General features: G+C 43.7%; 1 protein-coding gene across 1 annotated transcript in view; it reads right to left on the reverse strand.

Moving 5' to 3' along the window:
- Window positions 1-13,168, reverse strand: part of LOC135546432 (SH3 and multiple ankyrin repeat domains protein 2-like) — a 66,993-nt gene extending 53,825 nt beyond the window's left edge. Inside the window, exons 1-2 of the mRNA XM_064974856.1 lie at window positions 12,645-13,168; window positions 9,897-10,021 (exon numbers count right to left, since the gene is read on the reverse strand). Coding sequence (XP_064830928.1) covers window positions 9,897-10,021; window positions 12,645-12,816 — 297 coding nt within the window. The 5' untranslated portion in view covers window positions 12,817-13,168. The remainder of the gene's footprint in view (window positions 1-9,896; window positions 10,022-12,644) is intronic.
- Window positions 13,169-22,425: the final 9,257 nt, after the last annotated feature.

Genomic DNA, 22,425 nt, shown 5'->3' on the forward strand with positions numbered 1-22,425 from the left:
AGAGGGCGATCCTCTTTGCTCCACTCCTCTGCCCGACAGCACTGAAGGCCTCTTCGGCTCCTCCGACCAGGTCAACGGGTGTGGCTGTCCCCTGTGATCTTCCCTTAAAGGTGGACTCGCAGAAGCTCGCTCCACGCTACATAGGACCATTCAAGATCCTGAGTCGCATCAACCCGGTCACCTATTGTCTCCAGCTTCCCAGGTCTATGAGTGTCTATCCATTCTTCCATGTCTCCCATCTCAAGATGGTGAGGACCAGTCCATTCTCTCCTCCCACACCTGCCCCTCTGCCCCCTAAACTTGTTGATGGTCGCCCAGCCGACACTGTTCAGCATCTGTTGGTCCGAGATACCCTGCAGTGGTTCCACCTGTCACCAGAGGGCGGCAGAGACTGTCCTAGAGACATTAACGACGCTCAGGTGTGTCCAATTTACTCATTATGATTTCTCTGTTAAAAGAGGTGTGTTTTCTGTTGTGCTTTGCAGAAGCTTGAATTGTTTACAGTGTGCGTTTGTTTCCTGAGTGAGTTTGAGACTTGGTGTTTGTTGTTATTTCAAGTGTACTGTGATCATGTGGCTACCCTTTCTCAGTAAAGTATTATGTTTATCCTTAACCACTGATTCCTCATCTGGTCTCTTCTCTGCACCTTGGTCCAACCTTACCATGTCACAATCAGAGCTGGCTGCAGACAACGACCAGTTAGGGGGAAATCCGATTTTCAAAATTTTTATGCTATATTTATAATTATATAAAACATGCAACGGATTTTCCACCAGCAGGTTCCTGTGCTAATGCTTCACACAACCAATAAGCAGAGCAAAGCATAACTGCATACTGACTTCGGACACTTCAACATCATGGTTTGCAGTAGAGTATGCCAATCTTGACAAACAGAAAATACATCCCTCCCTAACCTTGCACCCATTATTGAAGGCTTGGCTTGACAATCTCTGAATGTCATTAAACTTTTTGGTGTTTTGGAACAGGTCTCTTTCCATTCATCAAATGTTTGGATGTTGGAATTTGAGTGGACAAGCGTGCGCAGGTAGCCTACAGAAGACATTTGAAGTAGCCTAATCAGATTGAAACATTGTGACTGGTTGTGTTAATGCCAAACATAAAACTAAAAGGTAATACATCTTAGGCTGACCAGAGTACCTTCTTCCATATGTTTGGGGAGTCTCCCACATGCTTTTAGAACACCAAACGTGTTTGCTTATTTTTTTCTTTAAGCAATGGCTTTTCTGACCACTCTTCCGTAAAGCCCAGCTCTGTGGAGTGTACGGATTAAAGTGGTCCTATGGATGGATACTCCAATCTCCACTGTGGAGCTTTGCAACTCCTTCAGAGTTATCTTTGGTCCCTCATTGCCTGGTTCGTGAGTATCGGTGGGAGGCCCTCTCTTGGCAGGTTTATTGTGGTGCCATATTCTTTCCAGTTTTTAATAATGGATTTAATGGTGCTCAGTGGGATGTTGAAAGTTTAGGATATTTTTTTATAACCCAACCCTGATCTGTACTTCTCCACAACTTTGTCCCTGACCTGTTTGGAGAGCAGCTTTTGGTAATGCCCCTTGCTTAGTGGTGTTGCAGACTCTGGGCCTTTCAGAACAGGTCTATATATACTGAGATCATGGGACAGATCATGTAACACTTAGATTGCACACACGTCAACTGTATTTATCTGACTTCTGAAGGTAATTGGTTGCACCAGATCTTATTTAGGGGCTTCATAGCAAAGGGGGTGAATATAAACTCAGCAAAAAAGAAACAGCCCTTTTTCAGGACCCTGTCTTGCAAAGATAATTCGTAAAAATCCAAATAACTTCACAGATCTTCATTGTAAAGGGTTTAAACATGCTTGTTCAATGAACCATAAACAATGAATCAACATGCACCTGTTGAACGGTCGTTAAGACACTAACAGCTTACAGAAAGTAGGCAATTAAGGTCACAGTTATGAAAACTTAGAGAAAACTTAAAGATGAAAAAACTTAGAGGCCTTTCTACTGACTCTGAAAAACACCAAAAGGAAGATGCCTAGGGTCCCTGCTCATCTGTGTGAACGTGCCTTAGGCATGCTTCAAGGAGACTTGAGGACCGCAGATGTGGCCAGGGCAATAAATTGCAATATCCGTACTGTGAGACGTTGAAGACAGTGCTAGAGGGAGACAGGACGGACAGCTAATCATTCTCGCAGTGGCAGACCACGTGTAACAACACCTGCACATGATCGGTACATCCGAACATCACACATACGGGACAGGTACAGGATGGCATCAACAACTGCCCGAGTTACACCAGGAATGCCCAATCGCTCCATCAGTGTTCAGATGGTCCGCAATAGGCTGAGAGAAGCTGGACTGAGGGCTTGTAGGCCTGTTGTAAGGCAGGTCCTCAACAGAAATCACCGGCAACAATGTCGCCTATGGGCACATACCCACCGTTGCTGGACCAGATAGGACTGGCAAAAAGTGCTCTTCACTGACGAGTCGCGGTTTTGTCTCACCAGGGGTGATGTTTGGATTTGCGTTTATCTTTGAAGGAATGAGCGTTACACCGAGGCCTGTACTCTGGAGCGGGATCAATTTGGAGGTGGAGGATCCGTCATGGTCTGGGGCAGTGTGTCACAGCATCATCGAACTGAGCTTGTTGTCATTGCAGGTAATCTCAACATGTGCGTTAGGGAAGACACCCTCCTCCCTCATGTGGTATCCTTCCTCCAGACTCATCCTAACATGACCCTCCAGCATGACAATGCCACCAGCCATACTGCTCGTTCTGTGCGTGATTTCCTGCAAGACAGGAATTTCAGTGTTCTGCCATAGCCAGTGAAGAGCCCAGATCTCAATCCCATTGAGACCTGTTGGATCGGAGGGTGAGGGCTAGGGCCATTCCCCCCAAAATGTCCGGGAACTTGGTGGAAGAGTGGGGTAACATCTCACAGAAATAACTGGAAAATATGGTGAAGTCCATGAGGAGGAGATGCACTGCAGTGCTTAATGCAGCTGGTGGCCACAACAGATACTGACTGTTTTTTTTACCCCCCTTTGCTCAGGGACACATTATTCCATTTCTTAGTCACATGTCTGTGGGACTTGTTCAGTTTATGTCTCAGTTGTTGAATCTTGTTATATTCATACACATATTTACACATTAACCTTTTTTCTTTACCTTTATTTTACTAGGCAAGTCAGTTAAGAACAAATTCTTATTTTCAATGACAGCCTAGGAACAGTGGGTTAACTGCCTGTTCAGGGGCAGAACGACAGATTTGTACCTTGTCGGCTCGGGGGTTTGAACTTGCAACCTTTCGGTTACGAGTCCAACGCTCTAACCACTAGGCTACCCTGCCGCCCCAACTTTGCCGAAAATAAACATAGTTGACAGTGAGAGGATGTTTCTATGCACCACTTTTCCTATTTTAAAAAACAAACATTTTTTAATCAAGTAATTTTTTTTATTTCACTTCACCAATTTTGACTATTTTGTGTATGTCCATTACATGAAATCCAAATCCAAATCTATTTCAATTACAGGTTGTAATGCAACAAAATAGGAAAAACTCCAAGGGGGAAGAATACTTTTGCAAGGCACTGCATGTTGTGTTGCAATAATGTTATATGATGTACTGTCTTATCTTGTTTTATATGTGATGTGAGTGCCTTAATGAGCTTGGAATAGTAGCTGCTGCCTCGGAAGCAGCAAATGGGGATCCCTAATAAATAAAAATAAAAATTGATAAAGTTGGTGTGAAGATGGGGAGAGGTACGTCTGTTATAAAAAGATGTCCTGCGTTTTTGACAGAAATCAACTGTACTAATGGTTCAGGCTCTGGTCTTGTCCCATCTTGATTACTGTCTGGTAATATAGTCAATTGCAGCAAAGAAAGACCTAGAAAGACCTAGCAAAGCTGCAGCTGGCTCAAAAAAAAGCACACCACGCCCTTACCTGCACATACAGAAACAACATCAACAACTTCCATGCCAGTCTTTCCTGGTTAAGGGTTGAGGATGGATTAACTGTTTCTCTTCTAGTTTTTATAAGAATATCCATAGTGCTAAGTGGATGCAGCTTACAGGTTAACAGGTTGCAGCGCTAGATATTACAGACCCTTTAGCTATCATCACAATACTGCTTGTCAGAGAGAAAATTGGCCACACACTCAGGCATAATTGGGTCAAGGGCAATGGTTGTAATCCAATCAATATCACTGACCACAGACATGGGGGCTGTTGGGAAAGCATGTTTGGCTGTTATAATACCATGGAACTGAGCTAGCTAGCAACGTAGCATTTTTACAGTGCTAGAATATCACACAGCAAAGTGTTGATTAGCAATGCGCTAAAATGACGAAGACTGGGTAAAGAGATATCGTTATCAGTCCACTGGTAGAATTGTGGTTTGGTAAGAGACTTTGCATTTGTATCTGCTGTATTTGTGTAGCACTAGATTGACAGTAAAGTGCTCAGAATATGCAGCAGTGGGGAAGAGATCTGACTGTCACGCACGCACACAGAAACACACAAACACACCCGGGGGTTGAGGGGAGCAGCTGCCTTTGCATACATACAGTGGTCACACACAGCACTCTCCTGACCCGGGAAAGCGGAGCATTATATAACAGTCTTCCTCCGGATCTAGCTATCTCTAGTCAAACACACTCAGGCAGAGAGATACAGCGAGAACATCCGTGTACTGTACTGTACCATATTCATTGTCTTGGATGCCAGCAATCTCCATGAACTGCTGTAGGAGAATTAGAGAGGAAGAGAGAGCGAGAAAGTGAGAGGGGGGAGCTGCTACATTTGAGAAATGACTATGTACTGTAGCAATCTGCTCAAAAACTGCTGTGGCAGCCACTTACAGTCCAGTATACCCAAAATACTTTACTTGTATTTTAGCGATTTCAGTAGTTACCACAGCCACAAATTCATAAATTCTGCCTATTTCTACAATTTCTCTACTTAAAATGTAATTTTACCACAGAGAGCATTTGCTTCTATCTATTCTCCTCCGTTCCTGGCTGACAAAGTACCAGGATGTTGTCTCTGGTTTTGAATCTGAAATGAAAACGGAATCTGAATGCATCTTAGAAGTTTAATTTTTTTAACTTTGATAAACTTGAAATTATAGTTTGTAAACTTGATTCACAGACATTGAATGTAATAGCTACCACATTGAAAATAAATATGTAAATATTGAATTTGAATATTCAAGAAATGTAAAAAACTAAATGCAATATTAATTGAAATTAGCTTCAAATCATGAAATACAAGTTCAATTTATGAATTCAATGATTTTATTTATGTATTATAAAATATATATATATATAAAATTAAAATTCAATATCATAATACAACTTCTAAATTATGAAATTGAAATACAATTTCCGTTGGCACTGAAATCACTCCATACTTTGGGCCATACACTCCACTTAACATTAGTAAGCCACTGGTTCTTAAGCCGTAGCCTTTATAGACTGAATAGGCAAGAGACATTCAGCCTCTTGGAAGGAAATGGAAGTTCAATGAAAAATATGTTTTTGGCATTAACTGCCAAATCATTTTGGGGATAAAAAGTGTTTTGCTATATTGCGCATCCTGTTCAAGACCCTGGTAAATGTTTGTGCACTATAAAGGTAATAGAGTTCCATTTGGGATACAGTCTCGCCCATCAGCTAAGGGCACAATCATTTGCCAAAAACTGCAATGTCTGAGGAACAAGAGGTCAGACATAAACAGTGTTCTCACAGCAAGGAGTCTCAACATTACAGACAGTTTAACAGAGGAGAGGGGAGGAGAAGAGAGGGGAGTGGAGGAGATCCCTCATCTCCAAACGCAGCTTGGTGAACTCGGCCCTGGGGAACTGTGTATTTCATGTTACCAGTAGCCTGCAGTAAAACTGCCACCTTTAACCTTTGGCACTAACAGGATACGAAGTCACCCGAGACCCCTCGGGAATCATCGTGAGCGAGCGACTTATTTTCTACAGTGCTTATCCAACAGGGCAGAGCTAGATTGTGACCTCAGGAATGACAACAGAGGCTTAACTCCAACAATTGACTATATTGTTGTGCTTGAGGGCATTACAAATCCGTCTGTCCAGTAAAAGACCAGACTCATCAGCTAGGTAAGAGTACCATGGTGGGTCATACTGGGAGTTTTCTAACTCACATTACTCATTCTCTCTTCCATGTTATCCTGCTGTGGGGTGACTGGTCTAAATATCTCCGGGTGCTCATTGACTCTGGAGCTGATGAGAGTTTAATGGACGCTACTCTGGTATTGGAGCTTGGTATCTCCACACAACCCCCCTCCATTCCTATGGCTCCAGAGCACTGGACGAGTACACCATAGGCAGGATCAGCATGGTGCCCACTAACCTGTGTGTGTTGGGCAATCACAGTGAGTCCATACAGCTTCTTCTCATTGAATCTCCCAATGTTCCTGTTGTTTAGGGATTTTCATGGATCCAGAAACACAACCCCGTTATTGACTGGACCACTGATTATATTCTGGGTTGGAGCCCGTTCTGCCACTTACATTGCCTGAAGGTGGCTCAGCCTGTTCTGGGATGTCCTCCTGCGGGCTCTGGTAACACCTCGGATTTCTCCGCTGTTCCCACAGAATCCCAGGACCTCCTGGAGGTGTTCGGCAAGGCTCGCGCCACCCCCCTCCCTCCGCATCGTCCCTACGATTGCGCTATTAATCTCCTCCCGGGCACAACACTGCCTCGTGGGTGGCTATATTCCCTGTCTGGCCCTGAGACCAAGGCCATGGAGGAGTACATTGAGGACACTTTGGCTGCTGGGAGCATTCGTCCATCTGCCTCCCCTTCCGGCGCAGGGTTATTCTTTGTGGGAAAAATGACAAGAGCCTGCGTCCATGTATCGACTACCAATGACATCACAGTGAATAATCGTTACCCTCTACCAGTCCTCTCCTCGGCTGTCGAACATCTTCAGGGGGCAACCATCTTTTCCAAGTTGGACCTTCGGAATGCCGACCACCTAGTTTGACTACGTGAAGGAGACGAGCGGAAGACAACCTTCAACACAGCTAGTGGACACTATGAGTTCCTGGTCATGCCATTTGGACTCACCAACACTCCCGCAGTGTTCCAGGCCCTGGTCAACAATGTGCTCCGTGACATGTTGAATAGATTTGTGTTTGCCTACCTCCAACGACATCCTTGTTTTCTCCCGTCCTGCTCAAGAACACGTCCTCCATGTCCGACAAGTCCTTCAGCGCCTCCTAGAGAACCAGTTGTGAAAGCTGAGGAATGTGAAATTCACTGCTCCGCTATCTTCTTTCTTGGACATGTCATTGCTGAAGGGAGTGTTCAGATGGATCCTGAAAATGTGAGAGTGGGGATGGATTGGACCGAATGTTTGTCCCTGATTCGGCCCGAGCATGGGCTCATTCCTCCAAGCTCACCTGCCATCCCGGCTCCTGTCGAACCCTTGCCTTCCTCTGACAACGCTTCTGGTGGCCCACTATGGCTTCTGACGTCTCAGCCTTCGTCACCGCATGCATGCTGTGTGCTCAGATTAAGACTCTGCAGCAGGCTCCGGCTGGCCTCCTTCAGCACACTACCTGTTCCTCATCGCTCCTGGTCCCATATATCCCTGGATTTTGTCACTGGGCTTCCTCCGTGATGGCAACACCACTATCCTGACAGTAGTGGATAGTTTCTCTAAAGTCGCCCATTTCATCTCTCTCCCCAAGTTACCTTCCGCCAAGGAGACAGCCCAGCTCATGGTGCAGCACGTCTTCTGAATCTATGGACTCCTTGTTGACATTGCCTCTGATCTTGGTCTTCAATTCTTATCCAGAATCTGGAAGGAGTTCTGCACCCTCATTCGGTCGTCGGCCAGCCTGTCCTCCGGGGTTCATCCCCAGTCTAACGACCAGACGGAGAGAGCCAATCAAAACCTGGAGACTGCGCTTAGGTGCCTCATCTCAACCAACCCCACCACCTGGAGCCGGCAACTTGTGTGGGTGGAGTACGCCCGGAACACTTTTCCCTGCCCGGCCACTGGGCTTTTGCCCTTCGAGTGTTCCATGGGATATCATCCCCCGCTCTTCCCAGAGCAAGAAGAAGAGGTTAACGTACCCTCGGTCCAGATGTTCATCCGCCACTGTCGGCGTACCTGGAAGAGAGCTCGGTCTGCTCTTCTCAAGGCCACCTCCAGGTATCGTCGACAAGCGGACTACCACCGGACTCCGGCTCCTAACTATCATCTCGGACAGAGGGTATGGCTGTCTATGCGGGACCTGCCCCTCCAGGGTGGAGTCCCGTAAACTTTCCCCCCGTTTTATTGGTCCTTTCCCCCATCTCTAAAGTCTTTAGTCCCACTGCTGTTCGTCTTCTGTTGCCCCATACCCTTCGTATACATCCCACTTTTCATGTGTCCAGGATTAAGCCTTGTCTCACTGTCCTTTGTCTCCTGTTTCCAGGCCCACCCCACCTCCCGTCTCATTGACGGCCATCCGGCGTACACAGTGAGACGCCTCCTGAGGGTTCAACCTCTGGGCAAGGGTTTCCAGTACCTGGTTGATTGGGAAGGTTATGGCCTGGAGGAGAAGTGCTGGGTCCCTGCTTAGGACATCCTGGACCTGGCCCTCATCGCCGACTTTCACAGCTGACACCCTGGTCGACCAGGTATAAAATTTTTTATTGGATTTAGGTTAAAAAAAATTAAATGCCCTAACATTGATGACTTTTTGCAAATCTAATCAGTTTTCCACGTTGTCACAACATCCTCACGTAGATTTTTTTTAATGATGTGGAAATAACGTTGATTGAACCAGTTTTTGCCCAGTGGGTGGTCTGTGATTTAAGATGCTGTAATAGAGAGATGAGGGGAAAGAGTGTGTGTAACAGCTCATGAGAGAGGAGTGAGGGAGAGAGAGGAGAGAAAGCCAGAGATGGAGGCCGAGAGCGAGGGAGAGTTGCAGATAGATGCAGTTCTCTCTCATCATTTGCTGCTCCATTTGGCAAGAGCCAACCACAGCACTGCACTGATTACAGTTGCACTGTTTGCACTCGTTACACACACATACAGTATTGCACGCAAGCCCAACAGGGATTCACAACCATGTTCATAACAATTCTCAAACAGCACCATCATAACCACTATCCCACAAAAACAGAACACAAAAAGTACCCACATAAACAGTTCTTCAGGTCTCCGGATTGTTATTGTGTGATACTAGCCTAAGCTGGCTATCACTACCTGGATGTAGCTCTTCCCACTACATCCTTGGCTGTGACCCACCTAATGCCTTACACCACAAATAAACAAACCAATCCTACTGGACATAATCACATCTTCATCTGCCACCAGACATGGAACTACCCTAGACTTGGTGGTGGATCCTGACCCAGAGTTTGGGACTCACTGGTCTGATTCAAAAGCACTCCAAAACTCAAAGAATTGAGCAGAGACAGGACAAGTGGGGATACCTGGTATCAAAAAGCTGCAAAGTTGGGCTTGTTGTAATTAATCCTAAACAACATTTAATTATAACATTATTATTGCATAATGATCATACCATCGTGTGCTTTCTAAGTAAATGCCAGGTAAATAGCGGTCTGTAAAATAAAGAGGGACCTAAGATCAAGTTGAACCAAAGATCAAGTGCCAACAGATATCACCAATCAGCTCTCACTCATCCCAAAAAGGATCTCTACAACTAATCTCATTGCTTCTTGCAGCAGGAAGAAAGAACTCTGTTTGGGAAAGGAAGTGAAGAGTAGTATGACACACACACACACACACACACACACACACACACACACACACACACACACACACACACACACACACACACACACACACAAAAGCGCATACATGAACACTCCTGCACGCACGTACACACACACACTTACCTCGATGAGGAAGTCCCCGGTCCTTAGCCCCGCCTGCCAGGCCACTCCTCCCTCATCCACCGACTCCAGGTATTGGAGGGCTGGGAAGGCAGGGGTGGGAGTAAACTCCTCGATGGGCGTGTCCGCTATGGGAGAGAAAGAGAGAGAGAGAAGGTAAGTGGGTCACCTTATCCTGGACACCACTCCCTTCCTCAACCCTGAGCCTATGGAGATCTAGCCCCATTCCAGATTCACACACACACACACACACACACACACACACACACACACACACACACACACACACACACACACACACACACACACACACACACACACACACACACACACACAAACACACATACACACACACACACACACACACACACACACACACACACACACACACACACACACACACACACACACACACACACACGCACACACAATCAGCTTTATTTACATTACATTTTTAGGGTGGATGGGGAGAATGAAATAACAGGGTTTAGCATTGGCTTTGTGGTCGGCGGACAAACATACAAACAAACAAAACAAACATCTGAGTATTCACCAGAGACAAGCAGAGAGAATCCATTCATCACCAATAAACCCACAAAGGTCATTGCCAATTCAATAAGGTGGAAGGCTGCAGACACTGTGCTGTCATCAACACAGCCAGATTAGATTACTGCTGTCCTAATGTCTATGCATGGCAGTGTGTGTGTGTGTGTGTGTGTGTCTAGACACAAGGTTTGCTCTGGTGGTAGGGGCCAGTAAGATCTCTTTCTCCCATCTCCTATACTCCTGTCTATCTTCTCTCCCCTTCTCCCTATCATCACCCTTTTCCCCTGTCACCCTCTCTCTCTTTCCCCTCTCCCATCTCTTCTCTTCTCCTCTCCTCTCTTCCACCTTCCACTGACCAGTGATATTCACATGATGTCCTTGTGGCAGCCAGAAACAAATGGTGACAAGTGACATTTCTGATCAATCTCCCTCTTGCTGTAAGAGAGATGCTAGGCACTGTGTGCGTGGGAGCGTGTTTGCGCAAGCATTCATTTGTGATTTTATGTGAGAGTGGGTGCGTTGTGTGTCTGTGTTTTTGTGCGATTTTGTGTGTTTCCGTTGTGTGTGTTTGTGAGCATCAGAGTGTGTGTGTGTGAAGTGCACAGTGCCAGAGGATAAAGAAGGCTGGCTCAGTTCCCTTGGGTGATGGCAGTGTCAGAACAACTGTAGTACATTCGGCTTGTTGTTTTTAATGCTAAATGACTCTCCTCTCTCTCTTCTTCTCGCTGTCACTTTCTTCCTCTATCCATGTCTCTAAAAAAGAAAATGTACCTCTCGACAGTGCAGACCAATGAGAGTATGCCACCTCGCAGCATTTGACAGTGTGGATTATGACATGGCTGTAATCGTCATAGAAACCAAAACAGCCGCTCAGCGGGCTATTTTTAGACAGCATCACGAGGGGTGGAATATCAAATTATGTGTGGACAATCGCACTAATGTCCTGACAACATGTCCTAAACGCAGGCTGATATTGATGTGTGTGTGTGTGTGTGTGTGTGTGTGTGCATTTGCGAGTGTGTGCTCTAGATTAGAGGTCTTCACAGATCCACCTCTATCCGGACACCCGAGATCCAGAATTCTAAATAATGTCAAGGGTCTGGTAGGAACTGATATTATTGTCATGGGTCTCGGGTATGTGTAATTTTGACAGACTTGTCTGGAAGGACCCATATAGATCTGAATGTGACTGCTGCAGTAGAGAGAGAGAAATGTATAATTTATCCTTCTGCTCTTTGATTTTCACCGGAGTGGCGCATGAGGCATTGTTGGCCAATCATAAGTCATCAACGAGGCAATAGGCTACAGTCATAGAGCCTCCATGTGGGCAATAAGTTATGAGATATTAATCAACGGAAGATGCAATTAAAGTGATGGAATTAAAAGTTAAAGGAGAAGAATAGGTTACAATTACCAAGAGCCAACAGGTAGGCTACGACTTTATATTCTGAATGGAGTTGTTGTTGTTTGTATCTGTGTTTGTAACTAGCCCCTCTTCCTTCCACTTGAAATCAAATCACATTGTATTGGTCACATACTCGTTTAGCAGAAGTTGTTGCGAGTGTAGCGAAATGCTTGTTAAAAAAAAGCTCTGGTTAAAAAAGGAGTTTAAAATGGACTTTCTGCTGCTTCTCTCCCTCGGATCCGTCCGGGTCTGGAGCCGGCCAGATCTATAAGGAACGGGTTTAGTTCTCCTCGGGTCCGTTCGGAACAGGTCTCTATATTTAAAACATGTATTTATGGAGATGGGAAAGCCCCAGGTCCATTTCGGAACGGGTCCAACTATTTGGACACATGAAGGGCTTTGCTTCAGAGGTGGACAGAAGTGCTGTTAGTCTTTGTGTGTGTGTTTATGCGTGTGTGTTGTGCCTGGCTGGCTAGACATTGATATTGATGCTCAGACAGACAGACAGACAGACAGACAGACAGACAGACAGACAGACAGACAGACAGACAGACAGACAGACAGACAGACAGACAGACAGACAGACAGACAGACAGACAGATTGCCATACAGAGTGGAGGGGTTCCTGTGGTTACATCAGGTGGGCAAAACCATTTTAATCTCATTAACCTTTTACCATATAGAGACATAGATCAAATACATAGGCTGTTATTATCTTGTTTAATGTGCAGTGCCTACATATACAGTGACCATGAGAAAGGGATAAGGAGAATGTGGGAGACACCAGGGTAGCCTCTTACCTTTGGCCCCTCGCAGCACGAAGCCGAAGCCTTCATTCTCCTTCTTGGTCAAGACCACCGTCTTCTCGTCAACCACGCAGTCGCTGTGGAGAAAATACCGCGCAAAGCGCCCGTTATTACAGCCCATCATCCGCATCATGGCCACAGCCGCCCGCCCCGAGTGCAGGTTCATCGCGGTAAACTACTCTGGGCAGCCCCCGATGGAGGGGCTCCTTGCCTCGGCCCCTTTTAGCTCAAATGAAGTGCGCGACAACGCTGGCAGTGGGAGTCCGGCGCCCGCATCTCCAGAAAAGCAGCCGCCGCTCCTCTCCTATCCTCTGCCGCCGAAAACCACTCGGAGGAGCGACAAGCGGAGGCCAGAGCTGGCGACTAAGTCGAAGCGTGACGTCAGATAGAAGCAGCATTACCGACTAAATAAATGATGATGAAAGCGTGGCTTGGCGCAGAGGAGAGGGAGAGAAACGGAACGTAGGGCAGGCAGTTAAAATAGTCCTAGGCGAGGAGTGCGCGCAACGGATGAGAGAAAAGAGAGAGGGACCAGCATGGCAGTGCGCAGGCACGACGACAGGAGGCAATGCGTGAGTGATTGACCCTTTCACTCGAGTCGAGAAGTGGGTGTCCTCTCACTCAGTGGCGTGGGGTGGCGGTGGATGACACAGAGCCCCGCAGCCCTCATGCACTTGCATGACATTTATGTAATCCAAGGCGACAGATGCGCCCAAGCAAAGTGATGAGCGAAACAGACAGGGAGGGAAATATATTCAGGTAATTATGTTTCTTTCATTTTGATTGCTGTGGTTTAAAATAACGGATGGGGCGTTGATATAGTTTTTATAACGTTTATTTTTGTTGGATCAGCCTGACTCCAAAAGAGATTGGGAACAAAGGTGATAACTCCAACATGTGCACTCATACTCCAAAAACAGAATGCCACCACGTCAGTCACAGCCACATTCAATCAGGCTATTCAATTCTCAGACATCTCTTCACCTCTATAACTTCCAGAAAAAAACATCTACCAGCAGCAAGACGTGGTCCAAGCAATACAGCCCCATCAACACCACAGTAGGGCAACCAGGCTACCAGCAGTACTGCTATATACCCTTTACCTGCCACATCTGCTGCTGGAACCGTTCAGTCTATCTATATACTATATATAAGGATAAAATGAGTGAGACTGTGAGATAAGTGTCTAGTGCCAAGTGAAAATTCAATAGGTGCCTTTCATTCCCCCCCAATCCCAGCTCTTTTGGCAGATGTATTATTTAAAAATATTAATATATTTCACCTTTATTTAACCAGGTAGGCCAGTTGAGAACAAGTTCTCATTTACAACTGCGACCTGGCCAAGATAAAGCAAAGCAGTGCGACAAAAACAACAACACAGAGTTACACATGGGATAAGCAAACGTTCAGTCAATAGCACAATAGAACAAATCTATATACAGTGTGTGCAAATGTAGTAAGATTAGGGAGGTAAGGCAATATATAGGCCATAGTGGCAAAATAATTACAATTTAGCATTAACACTGGAGTGATAGAAGTGCAGATGATGATGTGCAAGTAGAGATACTAGGGTGCAAAAGAGTAAAATAAATAACAATATGGGGATGAGGTAGTTGGGTGGGCTATTTATGGATGGGCTGTGTACAGGTGCAGTGATCGGTAAGCTGCTCTGACAGCTGATGCTTAAAGTTAGTGAGGGAGATATAAGTCTCCAGCTTCAGTGATTTTTGCAATTCGTTCCAGTCATTGGCAGCAGAGAACTGGAAGGAAAGACGGCCAAAGGAGGAGTTGGCTTTGGGGATGACCTGTAAAATATACCCGCTGTAGCAGGTGCTACGGGTGGGTGTTGCTATGGTGACCAGTGAGCTGAGATAAGGTGGGGCTTTACCTAGCAAATACTTATAGATGACCTGGAGCCAGTGGGTTTGGCGACGAATATGAAGTGAGGGCCAGCCAACGAGAGCGTACAGGTCGTAGTGGTGGGTAGTATATGGGGCTTTGGTGATAAAACGGATGGCACTGTGATAGACCACATCTAATTTTCTAAGTAGAGTGTTGGATGCTATTTTGTAAATGACATCGCCGAAGTCAAGGATCGGTAGGATAGTCAGTTTTACAAGGGTATGAGTGAAGGAGGCTTTGTTGCAAACTAAGAAGCTGATTCTAGATTTAATTTTGGATTTGAGAAGCTTAATGTGAGTCTGGGAGGAGAGTTTACAGTCTAACCAGACACCTAGGTATTTGTAGTTGTCCACATAAGTCAGGCAAGTTGCTGAGGGGGGTGCAGAGATGTTGGCCGGGGTAGGGGTAGCCAGGTGGAAAGCATGGCCAGCCGTAGAGAAATGCTTGTTGAAATTCTCGATAATCGTAGATTTATCGGTGGTGACAGTGTTTCCTAGCCTCATTGTAGTGGGCAGCTGGGAGGAGGCACTCTTATTCTCCATGGACTTCACAGTGTCCCAAAACTTTCTGGAATTTGTGCTACAGGATGCAAATTTCTGTTTGAGAAAGTTAGCATTTGCTTTCGGAACTGACTGTGTATATTGGTTCCTAACTTCCCTGAAAAGTTGCATATCGCGGGGGCTATTTGATGCTAATGCAGCACGACACAGGATGTTTTTGTGCTGGTCAAGTGCAAGTAAAGTCAGGAGTGAACCTAGGGCTATATCTGTTCTTAGTTCTGCAAGATAAACGTTTAGCAAATTAGTATGCCACACTAGTCACACTGTCTATGTGCATATATATATATACACATACATACATACATACATACATACATACATACATACATATATATATATATATATATATATATATATATATATATATATATATATATATATATATATATATATATATACAGTTGAAGTCAGACGTTTACATACACCTTTGCCAAATACATTTAAACTAATACATTTACATTTAAAATTCCTGACATTTAATCCTAGTAAAAATTCCCTGTCAGTTAGGATCACCACTTTAGTTAAGAATGTGAAATGTCAGAATAATAGTAGAGAGAAACATTTATTTCAGCTTTTATTTCTTTCACCACATTCCCATTTGGTTAGAAGTTTACATACTGTACACTCAATTAGAATTTGGTAGCATTGCCTTTAAATTATTTAACTAGGGTTAAACATTTCGGATAGACTTCCACAAGCTTCCCATGATAAGTTGGGTGAATTTTGGCCCATTCCTCCTGACAGAGCTGGTGTAACTGAGTCACGCTTTTTCACACGCTTTTTCAGTTCTACTCACAAACGTTCTATGGGATTGAGTTCAGAGGTTTGTGATGGCCACTCTAATACCTTGACTTTGTTGTCCTTAAGCCATTTTGCCACAACTTTAGAAGTATGCTTGGGGTCATTGTTCATTTGGAAGATCCATTTGCGACCAAGCTTTAACTTCCTGACTGATGTCTTGAGTTGTTGCTTCAATATATTCACGTAATTTTCCTTTCTCATGTTACCATCTATTTTGTGAAGTGCACCAGTCCCTCCTGCAGCAAAGCACCCCCACAACATGATGCTGCCACCCCCGTGCTTCACGGTTGGGATGGTGTTCTTCGGCTTGCAAGCCTGCTCATTTTTCCTCCGAGCATAACAATGGTCATTATGGTCAACAGTTTTATTTTTGTTTCATCAGACCAGAGTACATTTCTCCAAAAAGTATGATCTTTATCCCCGTGTGCAGTTGCAAACCGTAGTCTGACTTTTTCATGGGGGTTTTGGAGGAGTGGCTTCTTCCTTGCTGAGCGGCCTTTCAGGTTATGTCGATATAGGGCTCGTTTTACTGTGGATATAGATACTTTTGTACCTGTTTCCTCCAGCATCTTCACAAGGTCCTTTGCGGTTGTTCTGGGATTGATTTGCACTTTTCTCACCAAAGTACGTTAATCTCTAGGAGACAGAACATGTCTCCTTCCTGAGCAGTAATGACAGCTGCGTGTTTATACTTGTGTACTATTGAACGTGGTACCTTCAGGCATTTGGAAATTGCTCCAAAGTATGAACTGGACTTTAGGAGGTCTACAATTTATTTTTCTGAGGGCTTGGCTGATTTATTTAGATTTCCCATGATGTCAAGCAAAGAGGCACTGAGTTTGAAGGTAGGCCTTGAAATACATCCACAGGTACTTGATGTCAATCATTTTCTGGAATTTTCCAAGCTGTTTAAAGGCACAGTCAACTTAGTGTATGTAAACCTCCGTTAAAATAACATCAAATTGATCAGAAATACAGTGTCAACAATGTTAATGTTGTAAATGACTATTGTAGCTGGAAATGGCTGATGTTTAATGGAATATTTACATAGGCGTACAGAGGCCCATTATCAGCAACCATCACTCCTGTCTTCCAATGGCATGTTGTGTTAGCTAATCCGAGTTTATAATTTTAAAAGGGCTAATTGATTATTAGAAAACCCTTCTGCAATTATGTTAGCACAGCATTGTGCATTCTTCTGTCTCTTTTACATAGCAGGTGTAAAATAAACAGACAAGACGCGCAATGGATCATGGTCATTGCAGTTTAAAAAATAGCATCTAATTATCCATATCTGTATGCGGGGTTGTTTGAGAAGAATGTGATTGTCAGCCCTATCAATCCATTCTTGCACCTTATCAGGGATGTTCTCTTGATAAGTGATAACCAGGGATGTTCTCTTGATAATGCGTGAATTGGACAATTTTCCTGTCCTGCTAAGCATTCTAAATGTAACATGTACTTTGGGTTGTCAGGGAAAAGGTATGGAGTGAAAAATACAATATTGTTCATAGTAGGTGAACGGACGATCTCCACGTGTGGTTCCCACAGTGAAGCATGGAGGAGAAGGTGTGATGGTGTTTGGATGCTTTGCTGGTGACACTGTGATTTATTTAGAATTCAAGGCACACTTAACCAGCATGCCTACCACAGCATTCTGAAGTGATACACCATCCCATCTGGTTTGCACTGTTTTTCAACAGGACAATGACCCAGAACACATCTCCAGGCTGTGTAAGGGCTATTTGACCAAGAAAGAGAGTGATGGTGCTGCATCAGATGACCTGGCCTCCACAATCACCCAACCTCAACCCAATTGAGATGAGTTGGACCACAGAGTGAAGGAAAATCAGCCAACAAGTACTCAGCATATGTGGGAACTCCTTTAAGACTGTTAGAAAAGCATTCCTCATGAAGCTGGTTGAGAGAATAACAAGAGTGTGCAAAGCTGTTATCAAGGCAAAGGGTGGCTACTTTGAAGAATATAACATATTTTGATTTGTTTAACACTTTTTTTGGTTACTACATGATTCCATATGAGTTATTTCATAGTTTTGATGTCTTCACTATTATTCTACAATGTAGGAAATAGTCAAAATAAAGAAAAACCCTTAAATGAGTATGTTTGTCCAAACTTTTGACTGGTACGACTGTATACACCACCGTTTTGTCCATTAAAATTCAGATTGATCAGTAATACAGTGTAGACATTATTAATATTCAAAATGACTATTGCAGCTGGAAATGGCAGATTATCAGCAACCATCCCTCCTCTGTTCCAATGGTACGTTGTGTTAGCTAATCCAAGTTTATAATTTTAAAAGGCAAATTAATCATTAGAAAACCCTTTTGCAATTATGTTAGCACAGATGAAAACTGTTGTTCTGATAAAAGAAGCAATACAACTGTCCTTCTTTAGACTAGTTGAGTATCTGGAGCATCAGCATTTGTGGGTTCAATTACAGGCTCAAAATGGCCAGAAACAAAGGACTTTCTTCTGAAACTCGTCAGTCTATACTCGTTCTAAGAAATGAAGGCTATTACATGCGAGAAATTGCCAATAAACTGAAGATATCTTACAATGCTGTGTACTACTCCCTTCACAGAACAGGGCAAACTGGCTCCAACCAGAATAGAAAGAGGAGTGGGAGGCCCAGGTGCACAACTGAGCAAGAGGGCAGGTACATTAGAGTGTCTAGTCCTCAACTGGCAGCTTCATTAAATAGTACCCACAAAACACCATCCTCAACGTCAACAGTGAAGAGGCGACACCGAGATGCTGGCCTTCTAGGCAGAGTTCCTCTGTCCAGTGTCTGTGTTATTCTGCCAATCTTAATCTTTTCTTTTTATTGGCCAGTCTGAGATAGGGCTTTTTCTTTGCAACTCTGCCAAGAAGGCCAGCATCCGAGTCACCTCTTTACTGTTGACGTTGAGACTGGTGTTTCCAGACGTTTCCAGCTACAATAGTCATTTACAATATTAACAATGTCTACACTGTATTTCTGATCAATTGTATGTTATTTTAATGGCCAAAAACTGTGCTTTTCTTTCAAAAACAAGGACATTTCTAAGTGAACCCAAACTTTTGAACGGTAATGTAAATATATATGCACATAGACAGTGTTTTATATATATACACAGTGTGACTAGTGTGGCATACACATTTGCTAACATTTATCTGCCATAAGAGCTGGGATTAGGGTGGAATGAAAGACACCTATTGAACTTCCAATTGGCAGTAAATCTCACAATCTCCCTAATTTTATCCTTCCTTCACACGATGGCCCCCAAGAAGCTCTCTCTGTGTGTGTGTGTGTGTGTGTGTGTGTGTGTGTGTGTGTGTGTGTGTACTCTACAATTGCAAATGAGGGGTAAAAAAACTGTAAAATCCACCCAGACAGTGGATGAGATATGGGACACATTAAACAGGCATATGGTGAGGGATGAGAGGAGCGATAGAGAGCTGCAACTGCCTTCCTAGCAACAGAGCATCAAATGCAGAGTTTCCTTAGCAACGCAATCTGTTTAGAAAAAAAGGACAACATACTGGTTATATTATTATTATTATTATTATTATTATTATTATAGTAGTAATACAACTTTTTATTTAAATAAAGTTTATTCAAAACACCCAGTCACTTTAACTTGTCAGGATAATCAGCAAGATCAAAAGCAATAAGATCACACATTAAAATAGCCCATGAAGTTATCGCCCATGAACTGTCACACATGGAGTCCAGTGGTCAATGACATTAATCGCACCGTTATCACCTGAAGCGACGCCGCTTTGTTGATTTAACAACTTCCTATGGTTTGACAGAGGAGAGTTTGCATGTTATCGATTGAATCATCTCTATCCAACTACCCGAGTGACAATAACAGATACAAGTGTCAAAACGTGTACAATGTGAGGCCAGAACCCAAGCCCACAAAAGGCTTCTGTGGGATATCAACGCATGGTAGTCCTGGTGATGTGACCACTGCACTAATTCAAATGTCGAACCAAATGACCGGTATTGATATGTAGGCTACGTATGCCTTTTTTAAGTCAATTTTTTATTAATGTAGTTCTGTCCTAGAGCTGCTCTTGTCTATTAATGTTCTATATTAAGTCATGTTTCATGTTTTGTGTTTGCCAAAATACCTAAATTGTCCTTTCTTGTTTCAGGCAGAGCCATTTACAGTTGAAATTGGAAGTTTACATACACTTAGGTTGAAGTCACTAAAACTAATTTTTCAACCACTCCACAAATGTCTTGTCAACAAACTATAGTTTTGGCAAGTCGGTTAGGACAACGACTTTGTGCATGACACAAGTACATTTTCCAACAATTGTTTACAGACAGATTATTTCACTTATAATTCACTGCATCACAATTCCAATGGGTCAGAAGTTTACATACACTAAGTTGACTGTGCCTTTAAACAGCTTGTAACCTTCCAGAACATGATGTCATGGCTTTAGAAGCTTCTGATAGGTTAATTAACATCATTTGAGTCAATTGGAATAACCTGTATTATGTATTTCAAGGCCTACCTTCAAACTCAGTGCCTCTTTACTTGACATCATGGGAAAATCAAAATAAATCAGCCAAGACTTCAGGAAAAAAATTGTAGAATTCCACAAGTCTAGTTCATCCTTGGGAGCAATTTCCAAACGCCTGAAGGTACCATGTTCATCTGTACAAACTATAATACGCAAGTATAAACACCATGGGACCACGCAGCTGTCATACCGCTCAGGAAGGAGATGTGTTCTGTCTCCTAGAGATGAATGTACTTTGGTGCGAAAAGTGCAAATCAATTGCAGAACAATAGCAGATGCTGGAGGAAACAGGTACAAAAGTATCTATATCCACAGTAAAACGAGTCCTATATAGACATACAGTGGGGCAAAAAAGTATTTAGTCAGCCACCAATTGTGCAAGTTCTCCCACTTAAAAAGATGAGAGAAGCCTGTAATTTTCATCAAAGCTACACTTCAACTATGACAGACAAAATGAGGAGAAAAAATCCAGAAAATCACATTGTAGGATTTTGAATGAATTTATTTGCAAATTATGGTGGAAAATAAGTATTTGGTCACCTACAAACAAGCACGATTTCTGGCTCTCACAGACCTGTAACTTCTTCTTTAAGAGGCTCCTCTGTCCTCCACCAGTTACCTGTATTAATGGCACCTGCTTGAACTTGTTATCAGTTTAAAAGACACCTGTCCACAACTTCAAACAGTTAATTAGAAGCATTTTTTAAGCCCTACTTCAACTTGGGATACAGATAATAGAAGCTTAGTAGTCAGGTTTGGATGCAATGACAGCTCATTGCTGAGTTATCTGTTATCATAGGCTATTCCGTGATGGCCAGTTGCCACAATCAGTTGTTCACCTTGACCTATGCAGTACATACACAGCTCCTGCATATTTACAGTGCATTCAGAAAATAGTCTGTCCCCTTGACTTTTTCCACATTTTCCTACATTACAGCGTCATTCTAAAATGTATTTTTTTTAAATCACTTATCAATCTACACGCAGTCCCGATAAATACAAAGTAAAAACAGTAAATTTTTATTTTTTGCAATGTATTAAAAATACAGAAATGTAACATTACATTTTCATAAGTATTCAGACACTTTACTCTGTACTTTGTTGAAACACCTTTGGTAGTGATTACTGTGTTATTGACTGTACATTTGTTTATCCCATGTGTAACCCATGTGTCGCACTGCTTTGCTTTATCTTGGCCAGGTTGTAGTTATAAATGCGAAATTGTTCGCAACTGGCCTACCTGGTTAAATAAAGGTGAAATAAAAAAACAAATTAAAAAACATCCTCTTGTCTTCTTGGGTATGACAGTACAAGCTTGGCACCTGTATTTGAGAAGTTTCTCTCATTCTCCTCTGCAGATCCTCTCAAGCTCTGTCAAGTTGGATGGGGAGCGTCGCTGCACAGCTATTTTTTCTTTCCGGAGATGTTCCTTCGGATTACTCAGAGACATTCAGAGACTTGTCCCGAAGCCACTCCTGCATAATCTTGGCTGTGTGCTTAGGGTCGTTGTCCCGTTGAAAGGTGAAACTTCCCCCAGTGTAAGGTGCTGAGCGCTCTGGAACAGGTTTTCATCAAGGATCTCTCTGTACTATGCTCCGTTCATCTTTCTGTCGATTCGGACTAGTCTCCCAGTCCCTGCCACTGAACAACATCCCCACATCATGATGCTGCAACCACCATGCTTCACCGTAGGGATGGCGCCAGGTTTCCTCCAGATGTGATGCTTGGCATTCAGGCCAAAGAGTTCAATCTTGGTTTCATCCAAACAGAGAATCTTGTTTCTCATGGTCTGAGCGTCCTTTAGGTGCCTTTTGGTAAACTTCAAGCGGGCTGTCATGTGCCTTTTACTGAGGAGTGACATCCGTCTGGCCACTCCACCATAAAGGCCTGATTGGTAGATTGCTGGTTCTTTTGGAAGGTTCTCCCATCTCCACAGAAGAACTCTGGAGTTCTGTCAGAGTGACCA

The sequence above is a fragment of the Oncorhynchus masou genome, chromosome 1 (assembly GCF_036934945.1).
Source record: "Oncorhynchus masou masou isolate Uvic2021 chromosome 1, UVic_Omas_1.1, whole genome shotgun sequence".
Classification (NCBI taxonomy): domain Eukaryota; kingdom Metazoa; phylum Chordata; class Actinopteri; order Salmoniformes; family Salmonidae; genus Oncorhynchus; species Oncorhynchus masou.